This window comes from Alligator mississippiensis, chromosome 1 (assembly GCF_030867095.1).
Source record: "Alligator mississippiensis isolate rAllMis1 chromosome 1, rAllMis1, whole genome shotgun sequence".
Taxonomy (NCBI): Eukaryota; Metazoa; Chordata; order Crocodylia; family Alligatoridae; genus Alligator; species Alligator mississippiensis.
In genome coordinates, this window is record NC_081824.1 from 59,853,514 (window position 1) to 59,876,513 (window position 23,000).

The window sequence follows — 23,000 nt, forward strand, 5'->3', positions numbered from 1 at the left end:
AGGTGTTGCAATCAAGAATAATTAAAGTTGATAGCTCTCTTTACAATATTAAAACATCAACATTTTCAGGAAAAAAGTTTCTTATTCTAGACTCATTTGCAAATGACAAAACAGCTGAAACAGTTTGCAACTAGCACCCCAAAGAAAACCAACAGCTGTATATCTGGCCATATATGAAGTATTTTATCAATACACATCTTATCTGTGGGAAGATTTGCCTCACTACACAAAGAAATGAAGTATAAGGTTAGAAACTTGACAGTATAATTTTACCTATTATTTGTTAACACTGTGGTGTTTCCACAACAAAGTTTCATAGGGACATCCAGCTAAAGAATAAATAACTTAGCTGCTGATTGTTCTGACAGAACTTGCAAATGTGAGACTTGTTTAAGAATCTAGTTATGTGGGAAATGTAGGTCTGGCCCCTGTAGGTCTGGCCCCTGTAGGTCTTCACAAAAGAAAAGGGAACATTCCTCAAGCTGCAGTGAACTTGTGGAGAGACCCCCACCCATGTCCAAAGAAATCCTTTTCTAAGGAGAGAGGTTATCTTAGCTTTTTACTGATATTTAAGTTCCAAGTATGTGAACCTAGCTCAGATTCTAGTTTTAGCAAAGTCAGAAAAGTGGAGATAACAGAATCACTTTATTTTTTTCCTGGCAATAAGGCAGCTGGTATACTTTAGATATGGCCCAGGTTAAGTACAATCTGGCCACCCCAACTGAGAGAGAAGAATCTGGCCACATGGAACACATGCCTCAAGATTGCCTGCCAAAGGCTGTGCTCTATGGCCAACTCAATAACCACCCACTATGCAGAGGAAAGCCAATGCTCCACTATAGCAACAAGGTCAACCAAGGTTTTAAGAAAATCAGCGTTCCCACTGACAACTGGGACAACCCTGCCCACATCTGCTCAGTCTGGAGAAGCCAGGTCAAACCTAGTGCAGTCACCACAGGGAGCCACCAGAGAGTCCACGCTGAGGCCCACAGGCGAGCCAAAAATAGAGTGCACTTCAACTTCCATCTGGCAAGTGGATCTGTAGCCACTGTGGGAAGGCTTGCCACTCATGCATTGGCTCTTCTCCCACACCACTGGCAAGCACCATTGACTGACTGATTTCATTGAATTTCCTTTCATTTGTCAAGATGTTGGACAGCCATGACTGATAGTGAGAAGATCAAGAAAAGAAGAAGATACAGGCAGAGGTATTAGAGGGAGTGAAATACTTCCCAACCAAACATTACTCCCCACTTCCACAGCTCTATTTTGGCTGCATCAAATCTGATTTCCTTTGTGTACCATATTGGAAGTAAAATCAAGCATGATATTTTCTCTCAGGATCTTCCTTGTGAAAACGGGTGGTCAGAGATTATGAGACAGTTAGTGTAACAATTATTATTTGCTTATTATTGTAGTGTCTCTATTATAAATCATTTTTTGTGTGCTGGAGATATGTCTACTCAAATCACAATGAAATAAAACTTGTTTTCCAGCCTTGTTCAATGTTTGTTTTACAAAAGAGAAAAAAATAATAAGATGATTCCTTTCTTATTTCAAAATCAGCAAAATCTTGGGGTATTTTTACTTTTTTTTTTTAAGTTAAACTTCTAAATTTACAAGTACAGTACTGAGAAAAAACATTTCATGTATCTATTGGTAAAGTGGCATATTTCTTTATGTGTCTGAAGAAGCAGTGTCTGACTGTGGAGCTCATTGCAAGATTTTCATAGTCACCACCTACCACAGTTCTGCCTGCTGGCCTCCCACAAAGTCAGTGGGCATTTTGAAAGCAGTATGTTCTATAATGTATTTTTGTCCAGCACATTTACTTTCATTTTCATGTTTCCCTTAGGTTTTTTTTTTTTTTTTTACTCAGTGGAGTGGATGAACCAATACTGATGTTAATAGAAATGCTACTTCTGAATAACATTGTCTTGCTAAAATCCTGTTGTATAACAATGTTGTGCAAATGTCTGGTTTCTGTATTTTTTTATAACTAGCAAGGCATTCAGTGATCAACCAGATACTTGCAGCATTTTATTGATCATGAGAAGATTGATCACAGTAAGAATTATGCTAGATCTTTCTCCAGTTTGTGTATAAGGCAGAGATATAAAGCAATGTAGTTTTATTTTCCCAGGCCAACCCTGTGTGGACCTCAGGGAAAAGTGTGTTAGGAGTAAGCATATAGGAAAAGACTTGGGAAATGAATGGAGCGTTGGCTTTCTCCTCTCTATTTTGCCAGCAGCATATCTACTCAAATGGTTGTCCCATGAAGCTATTTTAAATAGATATTCTACCTTTATGGAGCAAGGGATGGGAGTAAAATTCTATGGCCTGATTATTTTCCTGTTTTTCTAGTAGTAGTATTGTTCATGAAGAATAGACTAGAGGCTGAAGGCTAAATATTGCTTTGTCTCCATTTGTATCAATTTGAGTTGATATTAGGTAAAACTCAAAGACAATGTATGTATCTCCAGTTCTTAGTTTTAATTCCAAAAAGTAATAAGCAGAACAAACATATTAGACAGCCAGAACTGGTAGGAATATCTGTAGATAAGGTTGGTTAACACTTTCTGTTATAAGACCATCTTTCCAGTTGCTTAGAACTTCACCAAATTTTTGCCATTAAGAGTAGAAACTTTCTATTTCAAATGTCTGTTTCAAGCTGGCAGTGATTTTGTTATGATGGCTTAGGTTGCCATTGTTCTTTTGTTTGGCAGGAGGAGAGACTTGGGAGTTGGGGATTTTTTCAGATGTTTCATTTCAGTAATTCACTCTGCCCATTTCTGAGTAAGAATTTAGAAGGAAGTGTTTAGATCAGAGACCTAAAAACTAGTAAACACATTTTTCCCGTTAGGCATGTTCTTAAAAATCTGATTAAACATATAACGTATAAGTCCTTAAATACTGCAGTTTGCACATGCTTGATAGAATTGTGCTGACCTGGAAATTAACAAATTCAATTTGTTCCAACCTAAACAGTTCAGACATATTGACTGGAATAAGCACGCTGCATTTAGAAAACCAGGCATGCTTATTCCCAAACAGCTCATGTAGATAAACTGAGATAAGCATGCTGTAATGCTAGACACCAGAACTGTGAGTGGGGATACCATCTCATCTGTGCTCTCAGTGCTCAGTGCACTGAGGAATCATCAAATGCAGAAGGGTAAAGAACATTGTGCAGAAGGAAATATAATAGGTCCCTCAAAGTCTTTGAAGGACTGGAAGCACAGTGGACCAGAAGAATTGAGGGAGGGGAAGGTACACAGGGAATTGAGAAAGATTTGTTGAATACAATAACAGAAAGATCTATAATCCTTAAAATGCACTTCTCTGCAGTACCTGCAATTAAACCCAGATTCTTGAGTTCCTTTATTTGTCAGCATCAAACTGGAAAGCCAATAAGATAAAATACCTGTCTATAAGTGAGCACTGGTGGAGAAAGATTTCCTGTGGAAACACTGGTTTCTCATCATGTAACTAAAGAGTATATCATAATGCAAGAACTGAAGGGGACTGAATTAAGGTTGCATGGGGCAAAGTTAATTATGGCATTTCCTAACAGTTGAGGCTTTGACTTTGTACCACATTATTTAAATAGCACAGGTTTTAAATATGTGTAATAATATGAAGTTTCTCTTCATCCCTTAGAATATAAAATATCCACTAGCAAACATTGCTAAAATAAACCATCAGCATACACAAAAACAAATGGTAAACCTCTTGTTCACACTGGTCATCAATTACCCAGACAAGGAATCCCACTGGAGTCGCTATTTACCAGTATGGCCAAACAGTTAACAATCTGGCCCATAATAAACCTTTCCTGTTTTCTATTACTGAATAGGGCTCATCAGAATAGAATAACTAAGTTAGCTGATATACATTGTAAAATAAATCCATTATTTAGTGTGCACTTTTGACAGTACTTTTGACAGTAGTGACATTGCAGATTTTCACTAACTTTTGACAGTAGTGACAATGCAGATTTTGACTCATCTTTCATTTTTAAGTTGACAAAATAATACCAGAACTTATAAGACATATATACTACTAACTTGACCAAATCTTAATAAATGGTTATATTGTGTCATGAGACCTGGAAGAATACTGCAAAGTAAGGAAAATGTGGCTGTTAGCCTATCAAATGTGGCCTGATCATCATTCTATGTAAGTTTGGCAGCTACATCTGCATACTCTTACTATACAAAAATGCTACTGCTTTACAATACGCATTCGCACTGCAATATCTGAGGCACTAGCTCCATTGTTTTTGGTAATTGTTAAGTATATATAAGATATTGCATGAAAAGTTATTGAATAGTAAAATATAACTGCTTCTGGTGTTCTGTGCATGATAAAAACTGTTCTGTGAGCAATATGGAAGGTCATTTTGTGGCACATTATGTTCCTGATCTTTGATTATAGCCAAAGAGTTCTCATTGCTCTCAAAAGGGTGGGGGTGAGAAGGGAAGCTTTGTAAAGGTGGTGTTAAGGAACCTTTGCATGCCTCTTTTCCTAATCTCTGAAATAGACAGGTCTCAAGACAAAAAATTGATCTTGTTTGTACTAGTTGTCTTTGTCATGGTAACCCTGGATCTTTACAGTCTCCTTTTGCTTATCCATAGCAGCGCACCAGCAGTGGTGGACCAGTGCTTCCTGGTCCTGGAAATTCCCTTTCTTTTACCATGTGAATCTATCCTGACTGAACAAATCATCTTTAGCACAATAGAATAAAGCAAAACTATTAATAGCAGGAATTACTATGGTTTTTATTTCCTAACTCTCCTTGCTATAAATAGGATATGTATTAATAATGCCTATAATTCCTCCATAGCTTAATACATGATGGTTTGTGGAAAGAGTGATAAGGACTTTTTGGGGGTGTGTGTGTGATAGCTATAGGTTTCTTTCCCATGCATCAATTTTTAAACAAATAGCAACAAATGAGATTTATAGACTTATTGACAAAACCTATAAATTTATATGTATGTGTCTTAAAGGAACAAGAAAAGTTTAATAGGAGGTGGGAGGGATCACAAGACATAAGATTACATGACATTAAGTACATAGAGGTGAGCTGAATATAACTGCACATATTGACACATGTAGGCACCAGAACCATTTGCTAAACTACATTCATCATTCATCTTTTATCATTTTCCTCTTTTATCTGATCACTGTCCCATCTCTTCTGGGGGGCTTAGTGTAACAATTTTCACCAACCTTCAGTTTCAAAATAATTAACCTACCACAAACATGGTAATTCTTGTCCTCAAAATATGGTGTTTCTCTAGAAAATTACACTGCTCAAAAGTGAACTATGAGCAATAGTCAGTCTCAAATATGAAATGGTTGAAATTGCAGTATGTCACAATCCTGTAGGGCAAGAAGTGGAAGTTTGATGGAAAGAAAGGTAGGATGAGGTTGTCAAAAATGTTTACATTTGAATTTAAATCAATAGGAGTTTTGCCTTTGAGTTCAATTGGAATAGTTAAGTTCTATAATGAATATTTTTTAAAATGCTATCCTAAATCTTTACAGTATTTTTAATATAGTTGTGTTATGAAATATGTGGCACATATGGAATACCTGATGGTGTGTTGGGACATAATGACTTTATTAAAGTGACCTGTTCAATTCATTCTTGACTTTAATTTCTGATTTACGTTAGTTATCTGAAAGCAGAATCAGACCCACTGAAGCCAATGGAGTACTTTTGATTTACACCTGTTTAATTGTGATCATAATCATAACCATTTTACTTTAAATAAAACTGATCTATATGGCCATCTACCTTTTATTATTATACCTTGCCTAGTGCTATGCATTGGATACCATCTCGAAAGATTTAATGCTAGATCACTACATTGTGTATACAATACATTTCAACACAAGTTAAATTCAATGTACTAAATCTCTCCAACTGAATAACATCACCCTTATGTTTTAAAACATGTCAATTTCTCTTAAACTATCATTCTTCTTTAATACTTAATCAAATCAGATAAATGTGTTTCATTTGGCCTTAGCTGTGTGTCACAATAAGATAAGAGGCAGGAAAGCTAATAAAATTAATTCATAAGGTTAACTAGATGATATGTCTCAGAATGTATTCACTTTAAGTAAAATGCATGACTACTTAAAGTAGATGTTGATTTTGTATTGTGTCTTTGTGCAAGGGACAATTTGTGAATGAAGGCATCTGAAAGAAAGCTTCACAAGCTTAAAGATTCAGTTGTTTGTTCTCATTTAATAAACCTCAGCTGTTTACTTTGTTTTTTCTGAGACAGTTTAGAGTACAACATGATGCCAGTGTTGCCTCTGCTGGGTATTGAAGTGCTAGTAAGGCAAGATGTCAGAGTGGGCTTGCATAAACTGTACACGGACACTCAATTTAGGATCACAAATTAACACTTCATGAAGTTCCTGGTTTGTAGGGTCACCCAGAAAGAGGGATTATCAGAAGCAGAAGAGATGAATCAAAGGTTGACCACAGTGAAAGGAGATTAAATATAAAATTATTTCCCTACCCCCTTTCTTCCTGTTTTCTTTCTTATTTCAAGTCACTTAGTGACCGAGGGTGAAATTGACAGGAATTGACAACACACATGCTGTTGCTAGCAGCAGAGTCCCTGCAGTTAATCCCTAGACATGAAAGGAAGAAAAAAAGAGAATCAATTGTTATACTCTAAACATGACATATGTAAAGATAATGGGTTTGATTTAGTAGAAAACGACCCCTTTCTCCTGCAAAAATAATCCCAGCGCTATGGTTCAGAGGAAGGGGAGGTGATTGCCTCTCCCCCCACCCCCTCCCCGCGCACAAAGGAAACGTGGGTTGATACCATTTTTATTGTTCTTCTGGGGTGGGTTTCAGAGCTCGCCTTAGCATTTTGAATGGCTAATTGAATCGGGGGCTGTTTTAATCTTGTTCCTGTAGAGGCAGCCGGTGGAAAGTCCCAACAAATGATCGCTTTGGCTTGGGGTTAGCCCGGTGCTATTACCCCAAGAAAGAGAAAAGGGAAAGGGGGAAGGGAGATACGAAAGGCGAGTTGGACTGAGTGATGCTTGGAGGGCGAACTCCCATCTCTTTGGTGATGTTGTGTGCTGCCGTGCTGAAATCCACCCCTCCTCTGGAGCCCAGGCAGTGGGAAGAGTTGGAAGCATCTGATGCTGCCGTTTCCAGGGTGAAATTTTCACGGCTGGCCAGCGAAAACAACCACCACACAAAAAATCCCCAACACAAATAGCCGGCAGAGAAGAAGATCCGACAACATCCAGTCCAACCAGTGTCACCTAAGCAGACGTTGAACAGACATCTGCCTTTGCTCTAACCGCACGCAGGCTCACACGCACACAAAAGAGACAACACAAATAAATGCCCGCCACACATACCAGGAGCTAGACACAGAGCCGGTATGAAAGAAAGAAATCGGCCCCCCTTGTTTTCTTCTTCTTCCCCCCTGCCTTCCCCCTCCGAGTTTTTGCAGCGAGCTGGGGAGGCTCGGAAGTGGCTGGCAGTGCACAAGGCTGCTGCTGCTAGCAGAGGGCTCTACAGAGCTAGTCGAGGTTTCAGCACCACGGACGCTGAACAGCTCCCGGCACGCAGCGCAGCCGCCTGCCTGCTTCTCCTTCCCCTCTCCCCTCGCATTACTGTACAGCTGGAGATGCATCTAAATTAAGTCCTATTCAACAACAAGTAGATCTCTTCTGTCCGGGAGCTGCACTAGACTCGCCTCTCAATTAAACTGCATTTGCTCCTCACGGAATTGGCCGTCAGGCGTAATTATCCCGATTTTTTTCTCTCTCTCTCTCCTTTGCAGGAACGACTCTTTGGGAACCTGGTCCACCCAGGGATGTAAAACTGTGCTTACCGATGCATCCCATACGAAATGCTTATGTGATCGTCTCTCTACCTTCGCCATTTTGGCTCAGCAACCTAGAGAAATAGTAAGTAACAAAGACAAAAATCCAGGTTTAATGCAAAGGCGGGGGGGGGGGGGGTAGCATTCTTCCCAGCTTTATTTCAGACGTTGCATTGAGGGATTGTTTTAATATTGCAGTTTGGCAAAATGATGATCGTCTCCTGTTCACACCAGCAGCTCAGATAAATGATTTCCACAATCTGTGCTAGAACTAAATCGTAGTCCATTTCAGGTTTCTTACAACTCCCAATTTTCTAGGAAAAGGCTTCTAATTGTAATGCAAATGCATTTGAAACTTTCATATCAAACCATTATCAACTTGCCAGCTTTTAAAAGGATGTAAACCTCTCAGAGTGATGGAGAAGGTTTTATTATTGCTACTGATAGGAAAACCCTAAATACTGTACTTAAACAGATTGCAGATCTGCATTGGACATTTTCAGCACAGGTTTTCTATGCTGTCCGTTGACATCTTGTAAGAAAAATAATCAAGCATGCATGAAACAGTGGGAGACATCAAGTGTATGAGCAGTCAATCTAAGCATCATTGCATTAAGATAGTTGGAAAAGGAATATTTGTGAAGTTATCCCCAGAAGGGATTTCCTGTTTGGAAGTGTCTGATCAGAGACTGTTTTTAGAAGTGAAGCAGAGCTGCTTGAAAACAAAGTGGATGAAATAAAATGTGACTTTCTGTCTAAAATCTGGCCTAAAAGTAGATTAGTTTTATCTCATGTTTCAGTGACAAAAGATGTCTTGATAAAACGTAATTTGCAATGCATCCCTGAGGCTTTAAACACCATATTGGTTAATCATACAGAACATTCTTTCAAACTTTTAAGTCTACACCTTTTAGATTGTAGTAGCCTGTACCAGGTTTATTTCAGAGTGCACACACACGCACAAAATGAACAATATTGATATCAGAGTGAATAGTTTGCATTTCACACAGAAAAAGCAAATCTGTCTTTCAAGGTCATCAATTGATTTTCAGCTGTAATTAATGAATGAAAGCTCAATTAAATAATTCTAGATGTTCCGCTTCTTCATAAGGGGTATAAGATATTTTCTGGTCTTTATATTGCCATTTTTCCTATATGAGTGGAGTCCCAAATAAATTAAGTGTGTGAGAATACTGGACTCAAGACAAAGTTATCAGAAGTCAGAAAGTTTGGTAATGCTGCAGTGAACATGAATCAGATTTTTGGCCAAATTACCAGAAGGCATTTAACAGAGTACAATAAAAACATGCTACTTGTTTATCACATTACTTTAAAAATATTTCTCTCCCCCAAAGGAAATAAGTATTCTAATTAATTTTAACAGCACAGCATTTAAAACCTAAATTTATGCTGTAGTCTCCTATTAAGTTATAGTATGACTCTTGTTCTTTACTTTACAAAACATTATGTAGGTGGTATAATACATTATTTTAATGCTACTAGGCCTTTGGGGATGATAATCAATAATTAAGGAGATCTTAAAGATGTGTATGGATCAGATTAGGAATGAAGTAGATGTCTGCTTGATAGGTAATAGTACTGAGGCTAGTTTTGACACACTGGTGTTTTATCTTTTTTGCTTTATATTGTTCTTTTTTGTTTGATGTGCCATTTTAATTTCTGAAAGATGGTTTTCCCTCATAGCTGTTTATTGTAACCTACAGATCATGGAATCATCTGGTACACCTTCAGTAACCCTAATAGTAGGCAGTGGTCTTTCGTGTTTGGCCTTGATCACCCTAGCAGTTGTCTATGCAGCACTATGGAGGTATGTAATGCATTTATACGATTGAACATTAATGCATACTTATCTGGATTTAAATTAGTAGCTAAGGGCACAATTAGTTACATGTTTATCTCCTTTATTTAGAAAAAATATCTGCTTTTCATAAAATGTTGTGAATGTTTCAACTGACCAACAACAAATCAAATTAGTATAACTGATTTTCTTGTCTATCCTGGCCTGTCAATGACAATATAGTGCTTAATTTCACCCCTAGTTCTTCAGACTTAATGATACTGCCCTTTCAGTGAGATAGTCATACAACAAATAAACATTTTTCAGGGTTCATTCACAAGTAAAACAGTTAAATAATGTTTACACTTGATCCATGGTCTATGGCCTTTTTCCTGACCTACTTCTCCATTTACATTTGAACATGAAGTCTATGAGTAATAAAAAAGCTGCATTTCAAAGTCAAAGAAGTTCCAAGTTTTGGAGGTTGACAGATGTTCAACCTACTTTGCCCATTTCAGCTACATAATTCACTGAAGGGCACAAAATGTAGCAGTCTGCTTTTGAAAAACATGTTTAGGAAGGACTATTTGGCACAATCCAATATTGAACTTGCTTTATGCTTCCTACTTTCAAATCTTGTCTAGGAATATAAATACAACTGAGAGTCATACAGAAATTTTATCTGGGTTGGGATTTAAAATAAAAGGATAAATAAGTGTGGAAAAAGAAGACTGAGAGGAAACACATGATAAAATAATGAATATTAGAGTGGGAATGAACTATTGGCTTCTGTTTGCCCTCTTCCATAATACAAGATAAAAAGGCATGAATAGAATACAAACTTAGAAATGTAAAATTGACCAATGAAATCTGATGCTAACAGAAAGTATTGAAGTAAACAGCTTAAGAATTTGACACATGCCCTTTCTTTTTCACATATATACACACAATTAGACAGATATTTAATAAATATACCAAATCTTTCTGTGGTTATTCCTGCCTCTTCTGACATTTCTATTGTTGGTGAAAGGCCATCAGGGAATAGGCACTAGTGGTGATTTCCAGTGTGACTACTTTCGAGGTGGGAAAAGAATTTTTTAAAATGGTAAGGAAGGCCTAAACAATGGCATGAGTGAAACACAAGAGAGGACAGTTTAGACAGATATCAGGAAAAGTTTCCTTTCAGTTAAGTGTTTCAACTGTACAAAGGTGATTTGCCATCTCCTCATGTTGATTATTTAAAGTTGGATTGAGCAAGCAGGAATGTACTTTAGTCAACAGACTTGCCCTAGGAGAAGGATAGACTATGATGCTAATAATTTTCCCATCGCTTATTGTTACATTTCTATGAGTATGAACATATCATCCTTGGGCATATTTTTATACAGCAGAAAATGTCTGAAGTTTGGCTTGAATCAAAACACCACACAGGAAACATCAACAACTGTAGAACTGTGGTATTATTAGTTAGAAGTAGTGCTCTATAAATAATGAATCTTTTGGTTTGGCCCCAATTTGAAAAATCAGGGGAAAATTCTATTTGGATCTAATAAAAAAATAAAAATTGGGGTTTTTTCCCTCATCCAAATGAAAAACTAGAAAGCATTCATTTTCATTTCAGGTACTGTTCACAAAACCAAAGCATTAGGAATGAAAGGCTAGACACTGGAATAAGGTGCATTTGCTAAATTTACATTGATTTTGCCTGGCTCAAAACACTCTTGTGGGTCTTTAAATTAATGAGCATTATAATTACCCACACTTTGAAGATACCCCTATGCTTTGCCTAGAGCTCCAATATTTGATGTTGGGATCCAGTTCACTAATAATGAGCTAGAGATTGGTAGTGAAGTGATTATATAGACAAATGCACTATTTTGTATTTATCTACAATAGCACGTATCCCCTTGCCATGGTATCAGGCTTGGTGTGTACTCTTTTATGAAAAATGTTATGGCATCCTTAACTTAGATCAAAACAGGTGAGCAAAGAGCACTTCAAACAGATGCAGCCCATGTTCACTAGTGCCCTGAAATTCACTCATGAGCATGCACCTAAGTGCAGATCAGCTGAGCCATATTAAGAAGACAAATTGTATTACTAAATTATACAGTTTTCAGGGAAATTGGCATTCACAACCCCCATTGATTATAATAGGCAATATTGATAACCAGCATTTCTGAAAAGCAGACCAGTGATATGCTTAGGTTAAATATTTGTTATTGCTTTAGTATTCTTTAGCACATAATATATTATGTTTTAAAATGAGAGCATTCACAATTTGTAAGGAAGTAGCTGATGAAGAATTTGTACTTTGTTATCCCATCAACCATTTTCATAATACACTTGTAAAATGAATAATATGACAGAAGTTGGCAATAGAGACTATGTAATGCTCACTACTATAATTTACTCTCTACATATATACAAAAATCAGCTATTTTTGGTATTTGCTCATATGAACATGAAGGACTTACTGTATTTCTGCTTCTGCACACAAATTATGTTTTAAATGTAGCTTAACTTCAAGATTAATCTATGTGTTATAATTACCCTAATAAAGTAAGCGTTTAAGAATGCACTGCCATGGTATAATCTACTAAACCACATCTTAATTATACATTGTAGGCCAGATCCTTTACTCATGTAAATCAGCATAGCTCCACTAAAGTCAATTACTGCAATGGAGCTATACCAATTTATGCCAGCTGTGGACCTCCCTTTCTCTGAATATTCCCATTAAAGAGCAGCAATATAAACTTACTATTGATCTGAATTTATGCAGTCACATTATTATCCATATGATGTCATATCAAGAATACCAACTGATCTTAATGGAAACACTAATACAATCTTGTTTATGATGTCTTGAGACACTGAGAAAATCAGAGGTTATGTAATGTAAAAATAGCCTTTCCAAATGCTAAGTTTATATAGTATCAATTTAATAGAAAATTTACCTTTGACATTCTGGCAACAGAGCTCTTTCAGCTTAAAGTATTGCCTGAATTCCTACGAATTGCATTAAAGTTTTATAAATGATCTGCTGTTTTTATTTTAAATGGCTTTAGAAATGTTTTATTCTGTATTTTTCTATTTTGACAGGTACATCAGATCTGAGAGATCAATAATTCTGATTAATTTCTGCCTATCTATTATCTCATCAAATATCCTTATACTGGTTGGACAAACCCAGACACAGAATAAGGTATGAACAATTATATTGATTTGTGTTTGAATATCTATTTATTTATTTGTGTTTATTTTATTAAATTTAGACACAAATCCATCCTAACAAGACTGGAAAATCTTTGTGGTAAAATAGTAACAGGCAAAGAAATTATTTAACATATGTCCTAATATTTTTCTTGCTTCCAAAAATCCCTTTTGGTACCATTCCTTCTGGATAAGCTGTGTTCTCTGTGGTAGACTTGTGTTTTATAACTAAATTTCAAAGCCTAAAAAGTTCAAAGACATGAAACTTCAAAAGCACAAATTCTGGCTCATTATAATAGTTGTAATAGGATTGTGCTACAATGTTTTTTCTCTTTTTATTAACAACCTGACACTCCAAAGACAGGTTTAAATTGCTCAGAAGTTAAGAGTACTACTCATGAAAATGTGCGCATGCACAAAATAATGTTATAGCAAGGCTGAAGGGGCACAATACAGATACATAATTATTCAAACTTGCTTGCAAATGGTTATAGATCAGTAGTATACCTTATTTACTGTTGAACTGATAGTAATCACAGCAAAACCTTATTTCAGCTTGTTAGTGGACACGATCAGTATTTGTCCTTTTCTCTAAAGCAGGCCACCATTACCAGTTGAAGTTCTTTCTATATTTTGGGTGATCACACATTTCCAAGTGAAACCAGATAACTTTTCTGAGAAAAACAAAACACTTGTTTTAAAATGTAATAAAACTGCTCAAAAGGTTGAGAAAATATAATGTAATTGTTGTGTGGGATTGTAATAGAATACAGTTAAATTTTGCATTGAACAGGAGTTGTCTTTAAGAAATAATACATCTTGTTCTTATAAAATTCATACAGTTCACTGAGCATGCAATAAATGTATCATTCAGCTATCAAATCACAATATATTTTTGACAAAAAACCTAAAGTTCAGGCATAATTTCCTTTAGTCCGGCAGATCCCAATCTGTGGTACACATATCACCAGTGATACGCAGGCAACCTGTCAGTGGTATGCATTAATAGATTTATTATAATTACTGTATATGACAAAAATACACTGGTGGTACTCGAGGTTGAACTGAAAAATTTGCTGGTGGTAATTAAGGTTGTATCATTTTAAATTGGTGGTGCACAATCTGTCAGAGTTTGGGAACCACTGCTTTAGTCTATTCCTCCAAATTATTTATTCTTTTTAATCTAATACTTAAGAAATTAGCTATGGAACTCAATTGCTCCAATTCAATTAGGACAAAATGGTAATACTTTGAAAAATATACCACTAAATATATACATATAAATTACTTTAATATATTATTATGAATTATTATATAATTATCTGTTGTGAGTTTGCAGAAAGAAGCAATGCAACTATCACTGACTTTAACAGAAACTGTCCAACTGCAGATTTAAAAAGAATATATTCAAAATTATTCAAGTGACTAAGGAGCCTAAGTCATGTTTGAAATGTGTTTCACTTGGAAATGTGTCACGCTTTCTAATCCAACTCATTTGAAAACCTTCACTCTACTAAATGTCTCTTCAGTCTTCCCACTTCTGTTTTTCAGTCTCCAAAGATATTTGGCTATTTTCTCAAATTCTTTTTGAAAATAGGAGAACCTATGAATGGGGATCTTCCAAGGCAATCAATGATGTAGTGATGTAGGCCTAATAAAATTTACATTTTAAATGCTGTGATCTTAAAAAAAGAAACCCCAAATCAACAGAAATACATTCTTCTCTGTACATTTCTACTCTCTGCAATCCATAATTGCCCTGATACATCTACAGAATTGACAATAACAAGGGGGAATATTAGATGGATCAAGGGCCGAGCATGGTTCTTTCTTTAAAGCCATATCTCCTTTGTCACTTATCAAAATGGGTTTTAATCACCATGCCCATTTCCAAGCTCCAGAAAAGAAAGCTGTGCATATATCTAGCATATGAAATTATTGTGAATTTAGCATATATTTAAGTCCCTTTTTGAATGACGATGCTCTTAAGAATGTGGTTTGCTTGAACTTGGATTTGAATGAATTATTTGTTCTTTATTTTTTATATTAATGTATGGAGAAAAATATAGTTTGATTTTTGGACCCCAGGTTTAGATTTCCACAACAGCTAAATGGGAAATATCAGTTTGACTTACAAGAAGAACTATATCTTTTCCACATTGAAGAGAAAAGGCTTTTTGAAATTAATCTTTTATTTGAGTTGATATTGATGCTATTCCCTAAAAATAAAAACCAGTTACATTTGTGGAGCAGATTATAGATTTGGGTGGCAAATCCTAAAGTTGCTACTCAGGAGAAGAATTTATTTCAAGACTGAAAGAATTGTTTCTTGGTGAACAGTCATGCTTTGGTATTTAAAAAGTAATTGGAAGTATTAAAACATGAAAGCACAAGAATTTTTTCCACGTATTATAGAGATGGACCTCATTTGTTAGATTTGACTTCTGTTCTGTTCCATTTTCATTCTTGTAGGACCACTGTCACCCAGGTATCTGGGCATTTAATCAGTATCTGTATGCTTATGATGACTTCCACAAAGTTTGAGAATGTTTATTACATTTGATGTTTTGATTCAAACTGCTATACAGGCCAACATGTGATTTTCATAATTGGATATAGACCTGAAACAGGGTTCTGAATTTCTCTGTTTATGCATGTGCTTTATGGAGAATAAGAGGTTTGGGTCTGATGAGAACCCAGTTCTAATTATAAATTGGAGCAGTATGTAAACTTAAGCAAAACAAAGATGTGTCCGCTACAGAAAGAATATCTCTGTCTTGATCTACAGTTTGTATATTTCTCTCTTTGCTTTAACTAATTCACAAACCAGTTTTGATTTCTTTACAAACTTCTCCAACTTCGAGAAATCCCTGCTCCTGTAAGAAAGTTTCTGTGCATTCTGTGGCAATATATGAATAAATTTGGCTCTTCTGCACTGCCAAAGTGAAGGTTATTAATTCATTTTTATTTTTTGTTAAATATATCACAAGTATTCTGCATGTTAGCTGTAGCGACCGTATCTTAAGGATGATTGTATCTTTTGTGGTTTTATATAACTTTCCTATGTTCATGAAAAATTCATGAGGACTAAGCGAGTTTGAAATGCTGTACTTTCTCTATTTAAAGTAGATACTGTCTTTTTTAGTAAAAAAAAAAAAAAAAGGTCATGATATTTCCTACCAGCAGAAATGGACACACTGTGTACAGATAAGGTTCTGCAGAAGTAGCTTAAAGTCTTGAAAGCTGGAAGAGCTTTTACATTTCAAATACTTGAGGTTTAAAGGCAGAATTTCCTCCTTCTCAGTATGTGAACTTGTTTTTTTTTTACTTGAGGTTTCAGACAATAGACCTGAGGCCTAGGCCATAAAGCCTTTTAACTTGTTTTAAGATATTTGGTGCAAGCAAAGGATGGAACCTATTGGAAGAGTTAGAATAGCTTTTGTCAGCAGAAAGTCATGTTCTTTTTATTCCTTCATAGCTGCACAGGTTATGAACTTTATTGAAAGACCTAAGTGAAAAGTGGTTTGCTTTCTTCAATGTGTTTCCAACAAAATTTCCAAATAGAGAAAAATCTTGTTGAAATGCTCTTAAAGCATAAATCAACTTTTGATATGTTGTTGTTAAGCCCATGTTCAGGTTGTTGGAAGCTAAGGTTCCCCACATGCTTTGAAGTTGATTAAAATTTCCCTGATGATTCTTTGTGAATATAATCAGCAGGGCTGGATTAATGTGTAAGCCAGAGCTTTCCAAACTTTTCATGTTGGTGACACACTTTTTAGATATGCATCATTTCGCGACACAGTAATTCAGTTCTGGGGGAGGGGCCAAGGGAAGCAGATGCGAGTAAGGGAGCTCCGCGGTGCCCTTCCGCAAAATTTTCTGCATTTCGCGCGACATACCTACACACTGCCGCTGACACACTAATGTGTCGCGGCACACAGTTTGGAAAGCTCTGGTGTAGGCGAACAAAGCACATGCCTAGTGCCCTGAGCTGCAGGGGAGCCCAGTCCTACCCCCTGTGGCAGCTGTGCGAATGACCCCATTCACCTCCCTTCCCATCCCCTCCACCAGCCTCACCACTGTGGTGGCTGCTTCCTGGTGGTGGCTCCTAGCCCCGCTCCCTGCGGGTGGCAGCGCTGGGGTGAGGAGGGGGGTCTTGACCAGCCTGGGGCCCAAGAGTTTGTTTACTAGGGGCCACTAAAGGGTTAATTTGGCTCTGATAATCAGTGTTGCAGATGGAGTAAGATAGAAAGCATTACTCTTAATACTTGGATACTTTTTTCTGCAAAGTAGTGTTTTTCCTAGTTAAAACTATTGTTTAAAATAGTAACTGCATTATTTTACTTTAACTTGAGAATGTCTGTAATAGGATTAGAATTCAGAAGGTCAACACAATCCTGTGTTTTCACTTTGTAGAGACTGTCATATTTATTTTAGGAAGTATAAGTGATTTGAGGGCCTGTGTGTATCATGTAAATGTTTTCACATTATCCATTTGTTGTTGCTTTCTATGCAATTGAGAAAGATGGGTGATTCCTTCTGTACATGGATACTGTTACTTAAAGCTAAAAATCTTGATTATGCTCCAGCCTTAATTTAACAAGTGAGATTCTTTTCTATCCAGTATGTTATTGGGCCTTAGTATTGGGCCTTTTTTCTTTCACTGTATGCACATTTGGAAATGATCATGTCAGAAACACTATCACTGTTTCATTAACAGTTGTTTGTAAATAACAACACATTAGCCATCTGAGGTAAATAAATACTGTTTGCATATTTTCCTTGTGAAGAAAACAGTCCTAAATAAAGTTTAAAATAAACAGCAAGATACATCCTACAGATGGGGGGAAGTTAATTCTTTTCTCTGTTATCTGCTTCTGATTTTAAGAGTTAACACATAGAGCTTGTGTGGGGGTTCTTGAGAAACAGGTGTCTTCAGGAGTGTATGTTCTTCCCTTCGTTCACACTTACAGATTCTGTTAACTGTATTAAGAGTTATGTGTGCCTATCAGGGAAAGAGACTGTATCTCTCAGGGGCAGTGAAAGGTAGATAGATCATCACAGTATGCTTAATATTCTGTGTCACCCTTGTCTAATTGCAACATCATATTTGTTATGCCTGTTATACCATTTTGTTGATAATCCCTTCTTTGCATTCATGATTTTTAATTCAGCCATAAAAGCTGTTCCTTATTAAAAGTTGGAGCACATCAGGGGGTGGAGAAACAAGGCGGCAAATTTGAATAAAATCTCTTTGACTGCCTAAAATACAAAGAAACTTAATCAGCAGTTCCTATAAACTGCTTATGAGGAATAAGGATAGCTTAATTATCAAGCAAAACACCCCTTACATTTTGCAGGTTATTAATCTGTAATTTGCATTAGATGTTTCTAAGCAAATGGTCAAAGTAATCCTATAAAATTGCTTCTTTTTACAAAATGAATGTTCCCATCCACCTGATAAAGACTGTCTTACATTTGAAAGCTTATCTAACTCTATCCCAATAAAATATATCACCCTAAGAAATCCTTGCCCCTCCCATCCACTCTGGCACCTGGGTGAGCAAAGAAAATGAAGGGAAAAGCCATCAGCGCTATGGGTTCCACTATGGGATGTCCCTACCATACTCTCTAAAGAAGCTCCTTGGGTAATTAAGGTTGCACAAGGTTTAGATTAGCATTGGAAGCAGACTCCCCAAGGAATTCTACCCATATCCATGTAAAAGGCAGGGATTTCTTAGGGTAATATCTTTTTATTGGACCAACTATGTAGTTAGGAAGAAGCTAGACAAGCTTTCAAATGTAAGACATTCTTCATCAGGCTGTCATCACAGTAAGTCAGGCACAGCATAGTGAAAAACAGCACAGGGGAGCACAGCCTGAGAGAAATTCTCAGGAGTAGCAAATATACACTGTGTGCATTGGGGACACAGTGGGTGTGTTTCCACATGCATTCATGCCAGCTTAATTTACTGCACAATAAATTACTGTACAGTAAGCGGGATTAGGCCAGCATCTACATGTGTATTACAGTGCATTAACTCTGTGTGTGGAAAGTCAGTCCACACATGCAGTGTTACTGCGCAGTAAGGTATCTACACCTGTTATTGCACAGCAACTGGTTTTTGCACGTGCGTTATTGCGCAGTAACAGTATTGCGCATGATGCAGGTCTCAAATTTATGCTCAAGTCAGCGTAAGTAACCATATTTACTGTGTAGTATGGGCATACATGTGTAGACGCATGCAGTAAATGCACGCGTGTAGATGTGCCCAGTGGGTTCTGTCAGGGACAGTACTGTTATGACAGAATCATTAATTGTGATGAAAAGTACATGGGGGACAGTGACCATGGGTGTAAATAGTGCCAGGTCAGCCTAACCCCTACCTGCCTGCTGCCTAGCCACACGACTCTACACTTTCATCATTCTCATGCCCCAGCCAGCCCCTCCACCACCCAAAATGGGCACCCAGAGCCCAGGGCTAACTCCCTGAGCCTGCTGCCAGCCTGTGCCTGCTCTGCCCAGTTCAAATTGCTGTTGTCCCAGGGGCATGTGTAGATAATGCACCCGGGAGCAGGGTACTCCTGCTCATACAGCCCCGGAGTTTATCCCTTCTCATGAATTGCACATGTAGATGCACCCACTTAAGCAGAAGAAAAAAAGGTGGTTACTGGGAGATCAAGGCCTGCTGAAAGGGAGGAGGGTCATTCACACCTTTCCTGTGTGGAAAGAATTTAGCAGTTGCATAAAATATAATGTGCCATAAGTCTGATACCATGTGGTAGTCATGCTCTTCTAGCAGAGTTAATTGACCCATATCTGCCACCTCTTTATGACAGTGCCACATATGGTGGAGTTAGGAGAGCCAATTTCAGCACATCTAAAAAAACCTCAGGGGAGATCTCACAAGCAGCTGGGACATACAGAATAACTGTTCAAACAGCATTATGGTTGTGTTAGAAAACAATGTAGTAGTAGGTAATTTACAGTTGAGGAAGTAACATTCCGTAACTCACATCTTAAATTGTCATTTAAGCTGTGTCACCCATCTGCACAGCCGAAGATCTGGCCACAAATATCTTCCTGTTCTTGTCAACACCCGGATGCTATTTTAACTCCTTGCCCGTTGATTCTTACTACTGCTTCTTTGTGGAAGCAGAATATGGTGGGCTTCTTTGAAGGGCAGATACAACTTGTCATTAAACTATGTGAGATCCTTTAAGAAAGGACTACCAGGTACAAGGGGCTGTAGGTAGTGTGCATTTACCATATGTGACTAAATTCTGCACGTTCAGGAACTGCAAACTAGTTAACTACTATAGAGCCCTTGGCAATGAATAAAAAAGTAAGTCTGTTTAAAAATACTGCTTTACCATGTCAAACTCTGACTAAACCTGTTAATTCAGGAGAAGGCACTCTCTAATCTTTGATTCTCAGAAGAGTCTTTGGAGAACAGGTCCTTTTTACCCAAGATCAGTAAACATGTTAACGTTAACCTGTTTCAGAGGACACTAATATTGTTTTTGAGAATGCTGGTCAGTCTCTTACTCAAAATGTGTCAACTTTACCAGTCAGTTTGGGATTTCTTAAACAAATTAGACTTTTTTTCACTTTAATCATGTTACAGAAAAAAATATCATAATGAAATTAAGAAAATGTAAAAATTATCTACAATACTCAGTCTCCTGTTATGAACTTTGGCTAGGTGTTCTGAAAAGCTGTATCAAAACGGGAAATGCCCTTATTTCAGGCATCCTAAAATGTTATCAGCATTTACCCCTGAAGAATACAGGGTCACATCTTCCATAACACTTGGACATTATGTTTTTCTGTTCCAGAAACTGGAGTTTCTCCCTCTCTGTTCTTCAAGACCTCTTTTTAATTGCTTCCTCTTCTCTGGAAGTCATCCCCACAACCCTGAAGAGAAATAGCTCATCCCCACACAAACACCTGTTTGTGTCATTTTAGGCAATCTGTTGATGATTCAAATAGCTATATCTGGTTTCACACCTTCCTTCCTTCCATTCCTTTTGGGCTTGTTTACTGGATTCCAGTTTAAGTAGCAGAGTAATCAGTGGGCTATGAATCAGCTTAGAACCATTTAAATGATCTTTGATTCACATAATGTGGAGGAAGAACCTTTTGCCAAAGTAGAAGTGGTAGAGCAAGATTTTTAAGTGCATATAATAATGATAATTATAATGATTGTAATAACAGCACCAACAGCGGCAGCAACAGCACCACCACCACCAACAATCCAAATTTTTGGTGATTTTTGTACTGCTGGGTAAGGTAAATTTTTGCTTGTTAACCCTTCACTTCAAGGAACAGGATTACCACACTTCCATATATTCAGATATAGATAAATACTCTTGTAACACAAACCAAAATAAGTATAAAAGCACAAATCTTTTTAAATGGATGCTTAGTAAAGTAATACATTAAACATAATCATATAGGCCATATTTAATGGTAAACTGATCTCATAATAATAAATTTGCTAAATCAATATACCTCCTGTGTACCAAACCAAAACAAATGTAAAAAATATGGAGTCCTTTTAGACAAACATTATATAGATGCAAAAGAATGTAAATTTAGTGCAATAAGGTTACAGTACAACATTCCTTCTGCACTTCTCTACAGCTCCCTGTTGTGTCTATATGTATTCAGGAACATATGGTAAATTCAACCTTGATGAAACACTGTCAAGTTCATTTTTACAGTTTTAAATTTCTGTTTTTATATGTTTTCTATCTCAGTAACAATTTCCTCAGGCCCTTTATCTTGTAGTTTCAAGTGAGCGTACTATACGGGAAATGACAACTGGAGCGCACTGATTACAAACTTGGAAATAATAGTTCTTTCCTTAGCTGTTTTGTACTTCATTGCCTGACAGATCCAGGGTTGGGTCTTGCCATCCCTAGCTACATTAATAATCCTTAACCATGCACATTGTTCTGCTTATGTGAACCACGGATTTTTGCCATGTATATCTCTGTCAAGCCTGGGCCCAGAGATGGAGATCATAAGCTAATATAACAATGGACTTTGTTTTGTTGTTGTTCTTAGTTACCAGTTCTGTATATCCAGTTCTGGAAATAGAGCTTACTAGTTAATCAGTAATCCTTTATGCCTGAATTTCTGTTTTCTGTAGTATCTCAACATAGAAAACCATATATATAAGAATTGCAATACTAAATCAAATTAGTCCAGTATACAGCTTCTGACAGTAGTCAGTTCCAGCTGCTTCACAGAAAGGCACAGGAAGATCAGCAGTGAGCAGTCATAAGATAAATTGCCCTTGTATTGCACAGGTAGTGGGTTTTCTGTTTGTTTGTTTTACATAGATTAATTTTTGATTGACTGAAGTCAAAAGTAATATTAGAATGTGAAGGAAACTACCCACCAAATGATAACAGTTCTCATGTGGCTAAGTTTAGGATCTAAATTTCATGACAGTGGCTATGTTTTATTGTTTTCCACTTTTGATGGGTTTGTCAGAATCTACACAAAGTAGGCTTTTGTGGGCAAATAATTATAGATAGTTGTGCAACTGAATAGAAAATTGTCCTAGAAATAATTGTAAAAGGAAAATTCTCAAAGTAAAGTTAAGTAACATAGAATTTGGCTATAATCATGCCCTTTCTTAATGAATGTAACCATGAGACTTCCCTGTGGGGAAACTTACACTTTTGTAATAAAAAGGCCTCAAGCTGTTAAAACTGATAGAATTTTTGTAATGTTAGAAAGTTCAGCTTGAACTAGACATGTGGGTTTTGAAAACAGGATGGAAAAAACATTTTAATATCTTTTTCTCCTGAAGAAAACTGAAATGTAGCTGGCAAAAGGAGTCCAGCAGTTGGAAGGAAGTATGAGTAAGGTTGGCACAATATGTTGTACTGCAAGTGATTACATATCTGCCTATAATTAGTAGAACTGCATATAATTTATGGTGAATGATTCTTTTTTGTAAAAGTCGCAATCTCATACTATATTCATTAAATAATTTCCCCAAGCCAGGGCATCTAAGTGGATTTATTATTCCTTAAATACCATTTAAAATTAGGCAAGGGCTTAGAGTAAGAATGGTATCCTTAACAAGCTT

General features: G+C 36.8%; 1 protein-coding gene across 4 annotated transcripts in view; it reads left to right on the forward strand.

Moving 5' to 3' along the window:
* Window positions 1–23,000, forward strand: part of ADGRB3 (adhesion G protein-coupled receptor B3) — a 733,084-nt gene that overhangs the window by 586,260 nt on the left and 123,824 nt on the right. For all 4 annotated transcript variants that reach the window (XM_059730831.1, XM_059730825.1, XM_059730832.1 and 1 more), the window contains 3 exons: window positions 7,836–7,962; window positions 9,602–9,705; window positions 12,781–12,883. In XM_059730831.1, the coding sequence (XP_059586814.1) occupies window positions 7,836–7,962; window positions 9,602–9,705; window positions 12,781–12,883 (334 nt within the window). The remainder of the gene's footprint in view (window positions 1–7,835; window positions 7,963–9,601; window positions 9,706–12,780; window positions 12,884–23,000) is intronic.